This window comes from Sciurus carolinensis, chromosome 2 (assembly GCF_902686445.1).
Source record: "Sciurus carolinensis chromosome 2, mSciCar1.2, whole genome shotgun sequence".
NCBI lineage: Eukaryota > Metazoa > Chordata > Mammalia > Rodentia > Sciuridae > Sciurus > Sciurus carolinensis.
Window position 1 is genome coordinate 21,246,295 of NC_062214.1, and position 18,850 is coordinate 21,265,144.

Below are 18,850 nucleotides of genomic sequence, written 5' to 3' on the forward strand. Positions count from 1 at the left end.
CCGGGGTGCGATACCCCGGCCCGCAGGGGAGGGGGCGGCGGTGGAGCTCAGGAGGAGGGAGTCCGGGCCGCGGCTGCCCGGGCCTGCCTGACCCTCGAGGGGGTCGCTGTTGCCTCGCAGATCCCTCCCTCGCTTCCAGCCTGCGTCCCTCCCCGCCGCTCCCGCCGCGTCCGCCTTTTGTTCGCGGAGCCGCGCGCCCCCGAGCCGAGGCGGCGGGGCGGGGAGCTGGCGGGGCTGCGCGGGGGGCGGGCCGCGCCGGGCGGAGCCGGGGTCCTGGCCGCAGCCGGACTCGGAGCCCGAGGCAGCGATCGGCGTGCCGGCAGCCGAGGCCCCGGCGCGCTCCGGGGGCGCGGCGAGGCCGAGGGGGCGGGCGCCGGGCGGAGCCGGAGCCGGAGCCGTGGTGCCTGGAGGCGATCGGGCCGCTCTCTCAGAGCTCAGAGCAGCGGAGAGGCTGTGCGGCGGGGGTCGGGTCCAGAGCGCAGTCCCCAGGCTGAGGTGTGCCGAGAGGATCCGCAGCTCGAACGGCCGGAGGCGCACCGGGACCCTCCCCAGGGACGCCGAGGCCGGGCGGGCCCCGGCCATGCGCGCCGCTCGCTGAGGCCGAGGGAGGCCGCGATGGAGGCGCCGGCGGGCGAGCCCCCGGCGCGGGGCTGCGTTCCCCCGCCCGCGCCGGTCCTGGAGAGGAAGAAGAGCCACCGCGCGCCGTCGCCGGCCCGGCCCAAGGACGTGGCCGGCTGGTCGTTAGCCAAGGGCCGCCGCGGCCCAGGCCCGGGCGCCGCTGCCGCCTGTAGCGCCGCATCCTCAGCGCGGCCCGACAAGAAGGGGCGCGCAGTGGCGCCAGGGGCGAGAGGCGCGGGGGCGCGGGTGGCCGGGGTCCGCACCGGGGTCCGCGCCAAGGGCCGCCCGCGTCCGGGTACCGGGCCGCGACCTCCGCCTCCGCCTCCCAGTCTCACCGACAGCAGCTCCGAGGTGTCCGACTGCGCGTCGGAGGAGGCGCGCCTGCTGGGCCTGGAGCTGGCGCTGAGCAGCGACGCCGAGTCGGCGGCCGGGGGTCCGGCGGGGGCCCGCGCCGGGCAACCTCAGCCCGCGCCATCCGCGCACCAGCCTCCGCGGCCACCCGCTTCCCCCGATGAGCCATCGATGGCCGCGTCGTCGGTGGGCAGCAGCCGTCTGCCTCTCAGTGCCTCGCTCGCCTTCTCTGACCTCACGGAGGAGATGCTGGACTGCGGGCCCGGCGGCTTCGTGCGTGAGCTGGAGGAGCTGCGCTCCGAGAACGACTATCTCAAGGTGGGGGCTCTGAGGGGGAAAGCGGGTAGCCGTGGGCCTCTTTCCCACTGAACAAACTGGGGAAAGAGGCCCAGACCCTCTGGGGACCACTCTGAGATCGGTTTAGGGGGTCCTCACATTCCCTCTCCCCACTTTATTTGGGAAGTCCTCTTTTGAGGAGAAACTTGGATAGAGCACTGGTCAAAGGACCCTGCTCTGGGGACAGGGACCTTGAGAAAACTGCTTTGAAGGATGCTCTGTGGTGGGGTGCATAGTCAGTGAGGGGCTGGACCTCTGCTTTCAGCTGCTCAAAACCTGCCCCAGGTCAACAGGCCTTCCATGACTCCTTTCTGGGACTATTGGTGTGTGCACCTCCCCCAGGGAAACCTGTGGCCATTCGCTGCCAAGGACAGGCTGGAACACTATCCTGAGTCTTTACCCAGGGCTTCCCCAGGCACAGGCCTGTCCCCGCCTGCCTTTTAGGGCGGGTCCAGTTTGAAAGCATGACATCTGGGAACATCCCCTTGGCTGGAGTCCACTTCCGCCCAGTCTAACGGTCCCACAGCCTGGGAGGATGATGTTGTGGGAAAACCGGTTCAGAGACAGCTTCCTAGATCCCAGGATATTTATTGTCTTCTGCCTTCTCAGCAACAGGCCTTGTATACAACGGCCCCATTGGTCCCTCAGGGCCATTGCCCATGTCCTTCCTATACTCCCAGTGGGAGGGGGAAGCTGCTGCCTGAAAAGGACTCTCCCTCTGGTCATGTGGGGACCTAAGAGCTTTCTGGGGAGAGTAGGCCTTGCCTTGGCCTTTTCAGTGAACATGAGCACCTCCTGGATGCAGGCCAGGCTCCCTCTGCCTGCTGCCTAGCTCCATGGCTGCCCGAGGGACAGCCTGGCCCTGGAGTGTTGGGGCTAGAACATGGGTTCTACTGGCTGGGCATGGTTTTGGAAGAGACTGAAATGTTGCTTGCACTTGTCTGTTGATTGCCTGGCACAACACCCAGAGTATCCCTGGCCGGGAGCCACGGAGTTAACAGCACTGTGCTGATTTTTGTCTGCCCTGCAGCACTTGACTTTGCCATGTAGCTCCTCTGAAGGGGTTTCTCACTCAGTAGAGCGTTGGGGTCTTGCTCAGCTGTCTCTGGCCCCCCACCTTTTTCCTCAGGACTGCTAGGCAGTGTTTGGTGAATGTTTGCAGAATGGAAGGACGGGGTCTCTCTGAAGGGGGATAACCTGGCCTTCAGTGCTCAGCCCTTCCCTTTATCTGCTAAAGGGGAGGGTGGGTCTTCCCAAAGACCCCATTGACAATCAGGGGTTCCGGCAGGTCTTACCATTGTATTCTGAAGGAATACAATGAGAAGGAGAGGGGAGTGGAGGCTGCAGAGGGCCTTCTGGGCTTGTCCTCTGGGTGCTCTGGGCTGCTTCCCACACTGCCTGCCGGAGCTGCCCCAGAGCTGGACCCTGAGCCCCTCACCCCCACTGCTCACCCTGGCAGAGGAGGAGAGGTCACAGTGCTTTGCTTCCAGTCTCATGTACCTGCCCCCTGTGAGCTCCTATCCATTCCCAGGCCCTGCTGGGGACATGGCCTGCACCTTAGTATCTACCTGAGTTTTAATTTCTACCTTTGTGGTTCAGCTTCATGCACAAGCCTCAGGCCCCTGTTGGATCTGGGGTCTACAGCTTCCTGACTGTGATCTTGGGCAAGTTACTTAATGTTTCTGGAATTCGTTTTTTGTTTTTTTTTTTGGTAAAACTAGGACAATTACACATGTTTTGATCTTAAAGGATTAGATGAGATAATGTGTGCAAACACCACTAGACGCCTGGCGCATACTAACCCTCAGATGGCAGTAGCTGAGATCACGCCTGTTCTCAAGAGATTTGGGAAAGGTTTCCATGTGTACTTGTCAGGGTCTCTGATGGATTCTGTGGGTGCAGAGTAGATCCTCTGCCCCACCTGGAGCAGGCTGGGCTTTCTCCCGGCCTCTCATTCATTCATTCACCAGCTACTCAGGGTCTTCTGCATGTGCACTAACACAGATGGAGGCGGGATACCACTGTCAACAGGCCAACGTGGTGTTTTCAGGGAACCTTGGGGAGACTGTGTCTCCTAGTGGTCATACTCTAAAGCGCGTTGTGGATCACAGGAAGGTGTGGAAAGAGTAAGCGTGCCAAGAGTGTGGGAAGGTGGGGGCCGCGGCTCTGGGAGGCCAAGAGCTGAAGGATGACATGGAACTGGTAGATAGTGGAGCTGCAATAAGGACATTCTAGGCTAAGGATCATTGGGTAAAAACTTGAGAGTTTGAGGTCAGAGGAGGACTGGATTGAGGCTCGAGTGAGACCTGATAGTGCTGATTCTTGCTGTGTCCACGTGGGTCCTCACATCGCTTCTCTGGAGGTTTGTTTATCTCAGCTGCCAGCCTCACAGAGGCAGGGGGAACCCTGGATTATGGATGTGGGCCACAAATATAGAACTTACTACAGGCGTGTTTTGTTATGTGTGTGTCACCCCCCCCCCACTTTTTTTTTTTTTTTTTTTTTTTTCATTCTGCGGATGGGTAAACTGTGACCAGAGCAGGGAAGGGACTTGCTGCAAGTCCCAGAGCAGGGTCTCAGGGCAGCCAGGGCTGGGATTGGGAGTATGCTAGATTGACCTTCTTCCTGCCTCTCTGGGTCGCTTTGCTTCTGAGATGCAGAAACTGGCAACGAGGGAAAAGACTGAGACCCCAGTGTGTCTGTTGTAGACTGACTGTTCAGGTTGGAGGAGTGCCTGAGTCCAGCAGGTGGCCCAGTTCAGTTGACCTACCAGCTGGTGGGGGACACTGGGGACTGTCAGCCAGGGAAGTGCTGTCAGGTGACTGCAGCTCTCCTGGATTTCTCCTCTGGGGAGCACGGGTCCTGGGGCCCATCGAGGGAAGCATTAATGGGATAACTCTCTCCCAAAGGAAAGGTAGAGGGAGTTTCTACAGAGGTCATGAGCTTGCTGTCACTTGGATTATTCAAACAGAGGCTGAACGACCTCTCATGCTTGGCTATAGATAGAGTTTGGGGAAAACAACTTGTAAGTGGTCTGAAACATTGGTGGTTGTGATTTCCTGCGTAATGTTCCTGGGGAGATTTATGTGGTGGCTACGGTTGAGCTGCTTGACCTTGGGTGCCTTCTAGACAAGGAAGTCAGAAGGTTATTAACTGCCAAGGTTCCAGAATCCAGAGATGGAACTGTCACTGCAGAGTAGACACGTCAACTATGTTTGACCTGTAAAGCCCCAGTGGTCTGAGGTCAACCATGACCACTAACAGTTACCCATGTACCATGTGGTGAGGACAGGCTAGGAGCCCACTGGGTGTGGATGGAAAATCTGAGAACTAGAGCCCAAAGACCTGGCTTGGAGACGTTTTTACTGTTCACTCTTTGGTCATGGACAAGTCACTTGACCTCTCTGAGCTGCTTTTTTCTCATCTGTATGATGAAGACGCTAGAACCTGCCTAGACATCCTCAAAGGACCATTTTCATCGATCAGAAAGTGAAATCCTACAATTATGGGGAATTGTTGTTATTGTTGGCTGATGAGCAGATAGGATGTCTATGTGTTCCTTCTTAGAGGAACTGGAAGAAGTCTGGAGGGTGGATTTCCTTAGCTTTAGAATGTGAATGGGGCAGGAGCTGCTGCTCCCTGGGCTCTGGGGACCAGGCCTCGTTGGAGGTTGTAGCTGTGTGTTTGAGGAATAGCCAGTCTAGATGTTTGCTCTGAAGGGCTCAGAGGACACCCCCCAGTTGCCATTACACAGATGGATCGATGCAGGCAGGCTCCAGGTCTTGCAGTCGTGAGTCCGACACCTGTTGGTCTAACCTGGGTCCTGTTCTTCCTTTTCTTCTCCTCCTTCTTCTTGAAGAAGATTTCTTCCTCCTCCTTCTCTCTGTCTCTTTATTTTGTATTTTGAACTCAGGGACACTTTGTCACTCAGCCACATCTCCAGCCCTTTTTATTATTTCTTTTAAACTTTTGAGACGGGTGTCACTAAGTTGCCCAGACTGACCTTGAACTTGCCATCCTCCTGCCCCGGCCCCTCAGTTGCTGAGATTGTAGGAGTGCCTGGCCGCTCCTGTTCTTCCTGCAGTGTGACCAGCGCTGAGTGCTTGCTCACAGTGAGTCTGGTCTGAGGGGATCCCTGTTCTGGGCCAGGCTCTAGGCTAAGAGTTATAGGGAACAAGTGGTGAATAAAACTGCTGGGGACCCGGAGCCTGCGGGCATGTGCCTGTCCCTGTGTATAGACTGACCCTTCTGTAAAGAGGAGGACAGGACCCAGGACGTCCAAGGTCGTGGGGACCCTCCACGTGAGAATGAAGGTCAAGTGCTCAGTAAACGCCAGTGCCTGACCCCGTCATCGCCTTTCCCGGATGCCCTCCTGCATCCATCCCTTCGTGTGTCCATTCAGCACATGTCTTCTGAGTGCCTCCTGGGTGGTGGCAGTCCACACAACAGGTCACTATATGTAGCTCTTCTCAGGTCCCGGACAGGGAGAGGGCTGCAGTCTGTCACTGGGTAGGGGAGAGGAATGGTCACCATGGTCAGAAGCCCAGCGCGTCCCTACCTTGAGTCCCAGCCTTCCAGTGGTAGCTGAGAGGTAGCCTGGAGGAGGCTGCTCTGAGACCTGGGTCTTTAAGGAATCTCAGCCCTTTGCCTGTCAGCGGGGAGGGGACAACTCCTGCAGATGGAAAATGTGAGGCAGAGGCTGCTGTGGCCTGGGGGGATGGAACTCCCAGGACTGCCAGCATTCCTTGTGGGGGGGCTGGGCCTGTGCCCTGGGCACATCCACTCTCTTTTTATTTGAACCCAGGAGCACTTAACCACTGAGCCACATACTCTGCTCTTGTATTTTTTAGAGAGGGTCTCACTGAGTTGCTGAGACTGGCTTTGAACTCACGATTCTCCCGTCTTAGCCTCCCGAGCTGCTGGGATTAGAGGCCTGTGCCACCGCACCCGGCCACATCCTGTCTTGTACACACATTATAGCTCAAGCTCAGAGACCCGCAGCCACTCACACTGACCTCACAGACACATCCTGTGACAGACTGATGCTGTACCTTTCCAGAAGCATCCCTCCAGGCATGCTAGAGAGGATCCATGCTGAGATATAAACAGTCACATAGACGTGACAGAAGATCATGTTACATGGGCATGGACACAAACACAGATCATGCAAATCTCAGGCATGCAGCATTTGCCAAACTAGTGCACCCAGAGACACACACACACACAGTGACAAGTGTGTGTCACTCCCACACAGAAACAGGAAATCCTGGTTGGTGTCTCCCTGGAGCTAATGTGTACAAACTCCTACTGTTTTCAGCTCCTCCGCAAGGCTTCCTTCCACAAGGCAGATAGGAACAGTGAGGATACAGCCAGGACCTTGACTTTGTAACCTTCTGGATCTGAGGTCCAAAGAGCCTGGCTGGGCTGGGTGGTGGTGGGTAGGGCCTGTCAGGTCTCCGGGTCAGCAGAAGTTACAGCCAGGCCTCTGAGGCCAGGCACTTGGACCTGGGCCCAGTGGGGCTGACAGTTGTCAGGCCGCAGGAGAAACACTGCCCCCGGGTAAACTCCCTTCTAATCTCCTCGGAATTTCCTGCTGGCCTGATCTCCCCTCCCCTGCTTCTCTTCCTTTGCTGGGGGCTACAGAGGGCCATGCTGTCCCCATCTGGAAAGAGTGCCCAGTTCTGGGCTGGAGATGATGAAGGAGCCTGGGGAGATGTGGGTGCTTGGGAGGGGCTGTGGCCTGGCAGCTGGGGAGTCAGCCTTTGAGTGATGCCTCTGTGCCTGAGGAACTGTGCCTGCTACACTGGAGGGGCCCGATAAATAGGTATGTGTGACTGAATGAAAGACAGCGGCCAGGCTCCGGGGCTGAGCCGGAGGGCATGGTGGGTGGGAAGGGGAGTGGGCCCGGCACCCTCTGCACCTTGCTAAGAGACGGTCCTGTGGCAAGGCTGGGCTGCTTCCTTCCCACATGTCTGAGGCACTGGACACGAGGCCTGGCCTGTCTCAGGGGCCTGGGGAGAGAGGGAAGGAAGACTCAGAGATCTCATGGGCAAACTCCATCGTTGGTGTCAGGTCTTGGGTCAAATTTCATTTTATTGCCTCCTTTCTGTGCATAATCTCCCTGTGCAAGGCCCCTCATCAAGCCTCAGTCTTCCCACCCGTACAATGGGAATGGAGACCCTTTCTTGCAGGCATTTGGGAGGATTAGCATTCAGGTATGTGCCACGCCCAGCCTGTGCAGCCTCCAAGGCAGAGGAGACCCCTGGGAGGGGCGTGGTGAATTCCAGATCAAGGTCCTGACGACAGCAAATGCCCCCATCCTCCACGTGCTGACCTTATCTGTCACGCTCACTCTGCTTTGCTACTGGAAGGAACTAGGAGCTGGGTTGGGGAAAGAGCCCAAGACCATGAAGTGTTCTGGGTGGGCTGGCCCAGGTGGGCAGAGGCCTCCAGCTCAGCACCGTGTCTACATTTTCTGGCTGCCCTGAGGCAGGGCAAGGAGTCAGAGGGGGTGGGAGCAGCAGGACAGCCCTCCCTTCTCCAGAGCCCGGCGGATTTAAGAGCCCGTGGTCTGGACCCGGCAGACTGTGCTTGAATCCTGGCTCTGCCTTTTCCTTTCTGAGCCTCAGTCTCTTCTTGTCCCCAGACACATCTCCTTTCCACTCCCACCCAAGTCACTCTTCTTCCCTGGATGGGCACGTCAGTGCCTCGGACTTAGCACCTGTTGGGTGCCCTTGCTGATGGAGGCCGGGCTTGGGGTCCCTCGCTCTAAGATGGACGTGAATCCTCTTCCATTGGCAGGGTCATAAAGAGAAGCGTAGGCTCCAGGGGAGTCTGGGTTCCGCAGCTGCGCTGGATCAGTCCTGGCCTGCTTGGCTCTTCTGGGGCCTGGTTAATTGCACCAGCCTCTCCCTGCCCGCCCCTCCCTGGCCCTGCCCTAGTGGCCTGTGTGGTCCTGCTTCCCACCCCTGCTCCACCCAGGCTCCCAGCCTGTTCTGGGACACACCCCCGACCCTGTCCCTAGGCTCTTCCCACCAGGCCTTTGCCCTTGCAGTTCCCTGCTCTTCCCCCCTCCTCCCTGAGTCCAGCAGCTTCTCCTCAGGGTTGCTCCAGGCCAGGCTCCTGTGTTAGAGACACCTTGGAGCTTCCTGCAGGCTCCTTTGGGGCATTCATTCGCCCAGTAGTGATTAGATTACTAATCAGGTAATTACAGGTTTCTCGTCAGCCCTTCCCCTTCCTCTGCATGATATCAGAGACCATCCAGGGTACTTAGCCCCAGAGAGGTTAAGATGTTTGCTAGAGGTCACACAGCGTTTAAGTGACTCAAGGATGAGGGTCTTGTGGTGCACTTTTTGGAATGCCAAGCAGGGGAATGGCCAGGGCAGAGGTGCAGGTGTGAAATGCTCTGGGGTGCCAGAGGTCAGGCTGCATGACCCTGAGCCACTCTCTTGACTTAGAGCCTTATTTCCATCTCCAAAGACCTCAACTCCCTGCTCTCTCTTGGTTACAGCCCAGAGGCGATTTGGGAGATGTCTTTAACATATCCAGACAAAACTGCCTTTCTTCCTGTTCACCAGGAAAGGAAAGGACCCGAGGGACACTGTCAGGCGCTCCCTTGGTGAGTGCCCCTCAGAGGCAGCAGGGGCCAACCTGCTCTGCCCGTTCTGCCTGTGAGGCCTTCAGTGGGACAGTGACAAGCCAGGCATGCAGGTCGGCAGTCTCCAGGCCTCTCCCACCACCGAGCACGCACATGCACGCACACACAGCCCCCTGACAGGCAGCATCGGCTCGTGCACAGAGCTGCACCAGGCCTGGGAGGCTGGTTCCTGACTGGCGGCTATGAGACCTTCCTATTCTTGACCCTCCGTGTGCTCATCTGTAAAGAGGGGTGAGCTCCTGACGTCGCCTGCTTCAAAGGATCATCACTGAGCAAGACGTAATGACCGTTCAGTCTCTGCCTGTGTCAGGCACGTGCCAGATCCTTGAAAATGTATTTTTGTCTCCCCGTTGTAGAGACTGTCTGTTTTAGTTCAGGAGCTCTCAAAAGGAATGCTGGCTGGGCCACTTAGCGTGTGACCTTGGGCCGTATACTTGGCCCCTCTGACCCCAGGTCCCTACCCACTGGGGACTGCTTGGGATACCAGGAGGGAGCTGAGCAGTGTCTTTCCCTCTTTATTGCCCATCAGATAAGTGGGATCCCGGAGGTCTCCAGGACCAGGCAACCTCTGTGCCCGCAGGTGCAGGGACATTGGGTGGCACAGTGGTGTCTGGCTGGCCCTCTCCAGGACCTTTGACCCCAGCTCCCCCAGCTTTCACCCCAGGAGGCTGTGGTACTGAACTCTGGGCTGGGAGGCAGGAGCTCGGAGTCCCTCCCTCTTCAACCGTGGAACCATGGCCGGGCTCCTGTCCATCTCGAGGCCTCAGCGCCCCCTCCATGAAGGCTGGGGTCTTTGGGTTCCCCTCCCCCTGCTGCCCCGTGGAGTGCATTTGAACTGAAGGGGAAGTGGAGCCTTTTGCCGTCCGCCTTTGGATTCAAGTGTGATGATCTCATCTGGAGCCTTGACAGACCCCTAGGGACTGGCAGAAGGGATAGCAGATGGCAGCCTTGGACCCTTGGGTGGGGTTGGCATGTGCCCCTGTGGCCACTGCTGGCCCACCCTGCTGGTCAGCCCTTCTGGGGCTGGAGTGAGTGGCGAGGACCAGAGCAGGAAACAAGGACCCCAGAGCCAGGAAGGCAGATGGACAGGCAGCCCAGGCCTTGGCCTGAGGAGGGACCATGGTGGCCAGGCCGCGTGTGGGAAAAGGCAGGCCAAGCGGGGACTCCTGTTCCTTTGTGGGACGGCTGCCATCATGCAGAGCAGGGGCTCTGCTGTCCTTCCTGGGTCTGCCTGGGACCTGGGAGGAGGTGACAGGACGGGGAAGGTCTGGAATCTGGCAGGGCTGTGGCTGGGAGTCAGTGGGCTGGGGTCTGAAGCCGCCACGGATATCAGACTCACAGGATCAAAGAACTGGATTCACGAAGCAGCACCAACTAGAAGTGGTTCTCAGCAGGGCGTGCAGTGGGACGTCATCTTGCCGCCTTAGGCCCGTTTATGACTTGGCAGCCATTTATTGAGCCATCCTGTGTGTGCTCGGCACTGGGCTAGATTCCGCTTTCCTGACGGTCACATTCTCGTGGTAGAGGCCGATCCAATGTTCCATGAGCAAACCGACAAATCAGTAAAATGAGTCTCACAAGTACTCATTTCCAGCACACCCCTGGCCACCACGGTCTCTCCTTCAGGCCAAGGCCCAGGCTGCCTGTCCATCTGCCACCCTGGCTGTGGGCCACTTGTCTCCTGCCTTGGTCCTGGCCACTCACCCCAGCCCTTGAAGGGGTATGCCAGCCCCACCCAAGCCCGTGATACTTACCCTGGAAGAAACAAAGGGTTAAGCCAGACAAATGGGCCCATGGGCTCTGGAAGGTCTCCGGAGGTGGCCTTTCCATGGGGACCTTGGCAGGAGGGGGAGCAGCCCTGCGAGGCAGAGGGCGGGACAAGGGCAGGTGGGACAGGCCAGGTGTGGACCCCAGTGGCTGGAGGGTGGCCATCGTGGGGTAGAGTTGGGGAGAGGAACGTGAGAGGTGAGTGCAGGAGGCCAGGAGCCTGTGCCCCGGGACAGAATTGGGTTTCGTTTTGAGCGTGGTGAAGGGTCCACCAGCATGGTGGAGGTTTGCTATTTTTTTTTTTCCCCTTTTCTTTTTTTTTTTAGGTTAGGTAAATTATGTATTAATTATGTATTAAGGTATGGTTTACATATGGTAAAATGAGTTTTGACAAATTCATCTAGCTTTGTAACCATCACCCCAATTAAGATACAGAACTCAGCCAGGTGCTGTGGTACACACCTATAATCCCAGCAGTTCGGGAGGCTGGGGCAGGAGGATCCCAGGTTCGAGGCCAGCCTCAGCAACTTAGTGAGACCCTATCTCAACGTAAAAAGGGCTGGGATGTGGCTCAGTGGCAAAGCGCCCCTGGGTTCAATCCCCAGTACCAAATAATGACATAGAACAGGACTGGCCGTGTAGCTCAGCAGTGGCAGGGGCTCTACCCCTGGCACCTCAAAATGAAACCAAAGGAACATAAAATAGTCCCATGGCCCCCCCAGTTTTTTCTTTGAGGTTCATCCCGTCCTCTACCTCAGATCCTGAGAGCCACCTCTCCGTTTTCTGTCCTGATAGTCCAGAGTGTCGTAAAGGTGATGCCTGCAGAGCAGGCCTCTTGGTGCGGGTAGCTGGGGGTCTCCACTCCGGCACAGTCTCTTCTTGGTGGCTGCTGAGAGACAACCTCCTGCCTTCAGGAACCTCGTGCCTTCTTGGTTTTCTCCCTGTCCCCTCAGGGCCAGCAATGGACTGTTGCTGGGCTCACCCCGTCCAGTGCCACTTGCTGTTTCTGCAGAGATGCTAGTGTTGGTCACTGTCACCTGCAGGCCAGTCTGCATGGTTCATGCACATATGCGCGCATGTGAAGGTTCCTGAGAACCCAAATCTAAACTGCCCCCCATCTTCATTAGACAGAGCTTCATCGTCTTGTCTCTGTGGAGGTTTCTTGCAGCAAGGAATCCTTAGGACATTTAAAATGTGGTTCAAAGGATGGTTCTGCTTCTCCCGTTTTGTGCCTTGATGGTGGAAAGAAGGTCCTGGCATGGTGACTCTATCCCACAGGTGGGAGGACAGAGGCTCCTTATTGCGGGCTATGGACCCCTTTAAGCCCTCTGCTGAGACCAGTCCTCAGGATAATCGTATAAAATGTTTAGGATGAAATGCAAAGGAAACCGAGCATATTTTTTTTTTTTTCTTTTTGTTTTTTGCGGTACTGGGGATCGAACTCAGGGCCTTGTGCTTGTGAGGCAAGCACTCTACCAGCTGAGCTATCTCCCCAGCCCGAAACCGAGCGTATTGAAGCAGAATTATTAATTAAACTCTGAAATCACGATAGAGTAATACACATGATTATTAACTCACATCAGTAACTTTGGAATGATAGTAGTTAACAGGCCTGCCACTGAGCTCCTGAATTAATAAAGTTACTGACGAGTATAAACAATATTTTGACATTTCTGCAACAACTGTTACAGCCTATGAAAACATAGGCGATCTCTTCTGGTGGCAAAGTCACAGGTGCTGCTAACACAACCCTGCTTTCTTCCATGGGGTTCAGCGTGGAAGGAAATTTGATTTTTGGTTAGAGATAATTGAAAACAAAGATGTGACTTTTCAAGTCCATGGACTCCCTGAGTGAGTGTGATTAAGAGGCGGGATCCTGAGGGCAGGGTCCGTGTCCTGCTTGGGGTTCTCTTCGCTGACCGGGTTAGGCGTGGCCACAGCGCGTCCTCCCTGTGCTTCTCTGTGGCTGTTCGTCTGTGGAACAGGGATGAGCTGCTGACCCGCCTGGCCCGAGGCTTTCTGCAAGGACCCGTGAGATGATCCAGATGGAATGTCTTTGTAAACTGTGGAGGCCCGGCCTGCTCTGCGGGCCTCCTATTATTAGCAGCAGTGTGAGCTCACATTGGGCCCTCCGGCCCAGCCTGGACCAAAAGACTTTTCCTGGCCGGTCCCCCAGGACTCCTGGGAACCAGCTCGGCCTCTGAGAGGATGCTTCCTGCAGGCTGCCCTCATGGGTCACCAGGGCTGGATAGAAAGACACTTCATAGGCAGGGAATGAGTGAGGAGCAGGGGATTCCCTGGGCAGACAGACATGGCCCCCATCCTGGGGTGGCATGGGGGTCTGAGATGGGCTCTGGATCTGCCCAGGCTTCCCTGGTCCCTTTGTAGCTGACCTGAAGCTGGGGTCAGGAAGACTCACTGCCCTGGAGTGAGACGGGGACCAGGGCAGCGGCCACACGCATTCTCCCATTTATTCTTCCGTGTGAGCTGTGATGGGTACCACTTGCTGCCCTGGGTGATGGATCAGAGCCAGCCCTGCCCTTCCCCCAGCGCCTGGGGAAGATAAAGACTTGAAAATAGGCAAATACAACCCAAAGTTGTTAGCACCAGGGACCAGGGAGTTCAGAGTGTAGGTTCCGAATCAGATTAGGGGAGGAGGGAATGTTCTGGAAGGACGAGATAGTTGGAAGTGAGCCTGGTGAAGGCCATTCTAGCATGGGTAGTAGCCCGAGTGAACCTGGAGGAAGACATAGTTACCATGCATTGGCCCAGGGCCACCGACCTTGTGTGGATTCCAGATCTTTCCCTCCCTTGCTTAAGTAGCTCTGGGAAACTTCTGAGCCTCAGTTTCTTTAGCTGCAAAACAGAAACGTTTTCAGCACCCACCTCACAGGTTTGGTGAGAAGGTTAAACCATCAGTCAGTCATGCCCGTATGCACCTGGGCTGGGCCTGGGGTTTGTGGGCCTCCTGGGAGGCAATGACCGTATTTGTACCCAGGGCATATGTGGGGGCGGGGCAGGAACAAGACAGTGGGGAGGGGACCGTGACTGGCTCGGGGTCCAGGTGCCGAAGCCAGGGAGAACAAGTGGAGGAGACAGAAAACACCTGCTTTTTTCAGACTTCCTCCACTAAACAGCTCTTACCTGCTCATCAGAGCAAAAGAAACCTTGAGAAAGGGAAGTGCTGACTCCCCGGCAGTGTGGGTGTCCTGTCCCTGTCCCCCATCCTCCTCCTCCTGGGTTAGATGAGGGTATCTTCAAGGGGAGCCCTCCGGGGAACGAAGGCAGCTTGCGGGCAGAGCTGGACCATGGCGGGCTGGCAGGTTGTTCCTGATCGGCACCCCTTTCCCAGCTTCTTTGGGGTGGCTTTAGGACTGTGGGATTGAGAACGGGGCCCTCAAAGCTCTGAGTTGGGCACCGCCAGGTGGTGTAACCTTTTGTGTCTGCAGTGGAGGGTGAGATTTGGGGTCCCCCGATGTGGGGAGAGGGGAGACTCCCAACAACCTTGTGTAGCCACGAGGGCTGCTGAGTCCTGGGGGTCTGGCCCTTTCCACTTCTGTTGCAGAGGGGCGCTGGGCTGTCTGTGAAGGCTGAGCTACCCACTGTCCCCGCTCCAGAACCCCTCGGTTGGCCTTGTCACCAGAGAGCTTCCCTGGGGTGAAGCTTGTGGGATTGCAGGATGGAGGAGCCCAGAAGGTTCTTGGGCTCAGTGTGGACCCAGTGTCTGCAGTCAAACAGGGTCCTCCCCTCTGGGAGCCCTCACTGTGCCCAGCAGACCCTTTCCCTGCCCCCACCTCAGGTTCCAGAAGCTCAGAGCCCCTGCCTAGGTCCTGCAGTCACCAGCCACTACCCACAGCCCAGCAGACAGCCACAGGCTCGCCTTTGTCAAACCACCCTCACGTGGGGCCCCGCCAGGAGGGGCTGACCAGCATTCTGCCTGCAGCTGGGACAAGTCCCCGAGAGGCCTGTTCCCCTGGGCCCCCACGGAAAGAGACAAGGCTGGCAGGAGTGCAGTAGTCTGCTCTGTCAGGAACAGACTGTGGTGCCGGGCGGCCCCGCGGAGGCAGCTGCTCGTGGAGGAAGAGGCTTCTCGCCTTCATTTCTGCCGGGGAGATCCCTTCTGCCTACTGAGACCTGACCTGTGTCAGGCTGTGGGGGGGACTTGTGCAGAGAGGTGGGACTCTTGCCCTTTTAGGGAAGAAAGACTGGAAGGAACAAGGAATTGCTTGGGGGTAGGGGCCACTCCTAGCGTTTCTTATTCAGCAGGTCTGGGTTGCAACGTGAGAATGTCTAGCAAGCTCCCCATCGATGCTAATGCTGAGTCAGGCACCACCACCCATGGAGAGCCACTGTGATTCAAGACCAGGTGGAGGAAGGACGCATGGTTTGTTTTGTGCATTTTCAACACTGTCTCTGATTTACCTTTATAAGCAAAAACAGTTACTTAAAAGTTAAATATGGATTCTCAAAAATGACTACAGTGTTCTGGGTGTGGTCCTATGTGGAAAGAGGTCACCTTCCATGACCTAAACATTACACACCTGGTAACGCAGTCCAACATGAGCTTAGGGGTTACCTGCTCCTTGTCTCATTCCAAACTTGAGTGTCCACTCAGACCCCCGCTTCCTTCCCGCTCAGTGAGGTGCTAGTAATGGTGTAGCTAGGATTCGGATTCAGGCCCATGAGGCGGTTGGTCTGGATTCAGCCGTCTGCTCGCACTTCCTGAGTGCTGCTTCCTTCGGGTTTCCTTACTCCACCAGCTGAATGGGCGCGAGGACCCCTCCACTTCCTCTTTTCTCTCAATGGTGTGATCACGACGGTCCCACTTCCTCCATTCCACTTCTGGTCTGTCCACTTGGCATGGCGGTGGGTGGCGAGTCTGTGTGTACTTTGGAGTGGGGTGTCCTGGCGAGATGAGGGCCATCCACTTTAGGGGGTGCTGCTGAACACACGCCCAGAACAGAGGCCCTGGTGGCAAGTGGGGATTGAGCCCTTCGGGGGACAGCAGAGCAAGCCAGCATCAGATGGGGAGGAAGATGTTAGGCGTGCCCTCTGACTTCCACTCCTGGGTTCAGAACCGCCTGAGAAACAGTCCCGGGAAAGAGAGAGCGGGGCCTGGAGACCTCTAGAAACCTGCAGGACACGCTGCCACCCGGCCTGGAATGAAACCCCAGCCGGTCTCCTTGCCCTCAGGGAGCCACCCCACGGTGTACGCTGCCCTTGGTCCCCCTGTATCCTTGTTCTTTCCCTGGACTCATCAGCTGAGGACCTGTGGTGAGCAGGGAGGACTTCTCCCAGGGAGTGGAGGGACATCTCGAAGGCCCCACATCCTGGGCCCTTCATTCCCATGTTCTTTGGGGAATGGGGCTCTGACAGTGGGGGCCTCCAGCTCTCTAGATCTGGTCCTCTCTCTAGAGTGTCCCTTCTCCTCCTGGGACCCCTCCACCCCTCCACTCCCTGCTGCCATCAGGGCCAGCCTTGGGTGCCTTCTCTGGCAAGTCCACGTCCCTTATAACTCAGTTTCTTTTTTTAATGTGCCATGTTATTTAAATGAGTCAGTTGCACTAGAGCCGATGTCCATGTCCCCGTGTGTGACTCGGTTTTCACCTGTGTCACAAGGCAGACTAGTCCTGCGCCTCTGCTGCTGGTCTGCGCTCACCACCGCCCTCCGCGGCCAATGCTCATTTCCCAGATACATCTCCCCTGTTCTTCACCCACTGGGCCTGCAAGAGTGTGTTCCCGGTTATGTTGGTCGGAGCCTGTAGGACGCTAAGCCGCACGCTGGGCGTGGGGACATGGTGGGAGGGGCGGCCTTTGTGGCTCTCGCAGTTGCTGTTCCAGAAAGAATAGCAGATGTGCTAATGATTACAAAGGAGAAGTGAGGGACAGCTGGGAGCTGGTGACAAAGGTGGCAGGAGCTGCCCTGAGGAAGTGAGGTCACCTCTTAACCCTCTCCACTTAAAACCCAACCCCAGACTCTTCACCCGGCCCCTCAGGGACCTGCATGGCTGACCCCTGTCTGTCTCCCAGCCTTAAATTACCCCGTAGCTGCCCTTGGTTTCTTGCTGTGTCTTGATGCACTGAGTTCTTTCCTGCCCCTGAGCCTTTGCATACACTGTTCCTGCTCCTTGGAACAGTCTTTTCCTGCCACTCTGTGTGGCTGTCCCTTCTTGCCTCAGCTTAAGTGCCTCTTCTTTAAAGATGGCCTTCCTGAACATATCCCTAACGTAGCACCTTCAATCACTCTATCATATTACCCACATTGGTCTCTATGTTTTTAATTTTGTTTTGCCTTCATGGCACTTAACAGTATATGAATTTTAAAATATTCTTGTTTCCTGTGTGTTTTCCCAATGAGACTTGGGGCAGAAGATACTGAAGGAACTGGCCACCACCATCCCTTCCTGCCCAGTGCTTACTACAGGGCCTCATACAGAGCTGGCACTCGTAAATGTTTGTTGAGTGTTCCCCAGTGTACTAGTTTCTATTGCTTCTATAGCAAATCACCACAATTTAGTGACTGTTAGTCAGATTTCTGTTGCTGTGACAAAATACCCGAGATAATCAATTTAAAAAGAAGAAAGGCTTATTTTGGTTCACAGTTTCAGAGGTTCTTCGCTACATCACTTTAGGCCTTTGGTGAGGCCCATCATGGTGGGGAGTGCATAGCAGAGAAGACTGCTCAGCTATGGCAGTAGCCAGGCAGTAGAAAGAGAGAGAGAGAGGTGGGAGGAAAGTGGGGAGGAGGGCAGAGGGGAAAGCCCCAATGACCTAATATCCTTCCATTAGGCCCCATGTCCTAAAGTTTCCACCACCTTCCAATAGTGCTGCCGGCTGGTGACTAAGCCTTTAACACATGGCCTTTGGAGGACATTTAGATACAGACCATCACAATGGATTATCTTCCAAGAAGCCACTTTGATCGGAAGATTATCTTCCAATTCTGAAGGTCAGAAGTCTGAAAGTCAAGGTGCTGGAAGGGCTGCATTCCTCTGAAGCTGGGGGGGTGGGAATCTTTTTTTTTTTTTTTTTGGCGGTACTGGGAGGGATCGAACCCAGGGCCTTGAACTTGCAAGGCAAGCACTCTGCCAACTGAGCTATCTCCCTAACCCTCGGGGGGAATCTTTACCCTTCCCTTTGGCAGCTTCTAGAGCTGTCTGCATTCCCTGGCTCGTGACCCCCTCTTTCCTCTGCAAAGCACATCACCTTCACCCACCTGCCTCCCTCTGATAAGGGCCCGGTGATAAGATTGGACCCCCAAGATGGTCCAGGATAATCTCCCTGTCCAGATTCTTAACTTGATCACGTCTGCAGAGTCCTTTTGGCCATGTAGGGTAACATAGCCACAGACTCTGGGAGTTCAGCGGCGACTGCCTTTGGGGTCGTTATTCAGCCTGCCACTCCCAGGCCTCCAGCAGGCCAGCACCCTGGCCACTGCCATGGGGCCAGGTTCTGATCACTCCTTCTTCTTGCAGGATGAGATTGAGGAGCTGCGGGCTGAGATGCTGGAGATGCGGGACGTCTACATGGAGGAAGATGTGTACCAGCTGCAGGAGCTGCGGCAGCAGCTGGACCAGGCCAGCAAGACCTGCCGCATCCTGCAGTACAGGCTGCGCAAAGCTGAGCGCCGCAGCCTGCGCGCCGCCCAGACTGGCCAGGTGGACGGGGAGCTCATCCGAGGTCTGGAGCAGGATGTCAAGGTCAGCCCTGGGGCTTCCCCTGACCCTCACAGGTTCCCATGTTGGGGGTTTGGGCCATGAGCCCTAGTGGGGTCCAGGTCAGCCCTGTGACTTACTCCTGTGTGTCCTTGGCTATGTTATACCCCCAATCTGTTTCCCTATGTGCGAAGTGGGCATCCCTACTGAACCAGCAGGTCTTCTGCCAGGGGTACCCCAAAGTGATCTAATGTGAATTCTACAAATAGCATCTGCTGTTTATTGAGCATCAGCTACAGACCTGGTTTGGGGCTCCAAGTTGTCCCTGCATGGTTCCATGGAGGTTTCTTCTCATGCTACTCAGAGTAGTGAAGACCTGGAGTTGGGCAGGCTTGGCTGCAGTGTGTCTGGATTTTGTGATTTTGAGCAAGTCACTTACATGTCAGTTTCCTAATCTGTAAAATGG

The 18,850-nt window shown here is 56.4% G+C and overlaps 1 protein-coding gene across 1 annotated transcript in view; it reads left to right on the plus strand.

Moving 5' to 3' along the window:
* Positions 1-239: 239 nt before the first annotated feature.
* The window catches only part of Soga1 (suppressor of glucose, autophagy associated 1), a 65,096-nt gene continuing 46,485 nt past the window's right edge, over positions 240-18,850 (plus strand). Inside the window, exons 1-2 of the mRNA XM_047538986.1 lie at positions 240-1,287; positions 18,205-18,429. Coding sequence (XP_047394942.1) covers positions 616-1,287; positions 18,205-18,429 — 897 coding nt within the window. The 5' untranslated portion in view covers positions 240-615. The remainder of the gene's footprint in view (positions 1,288-18,204; positions 18,430-18,850) is intronic.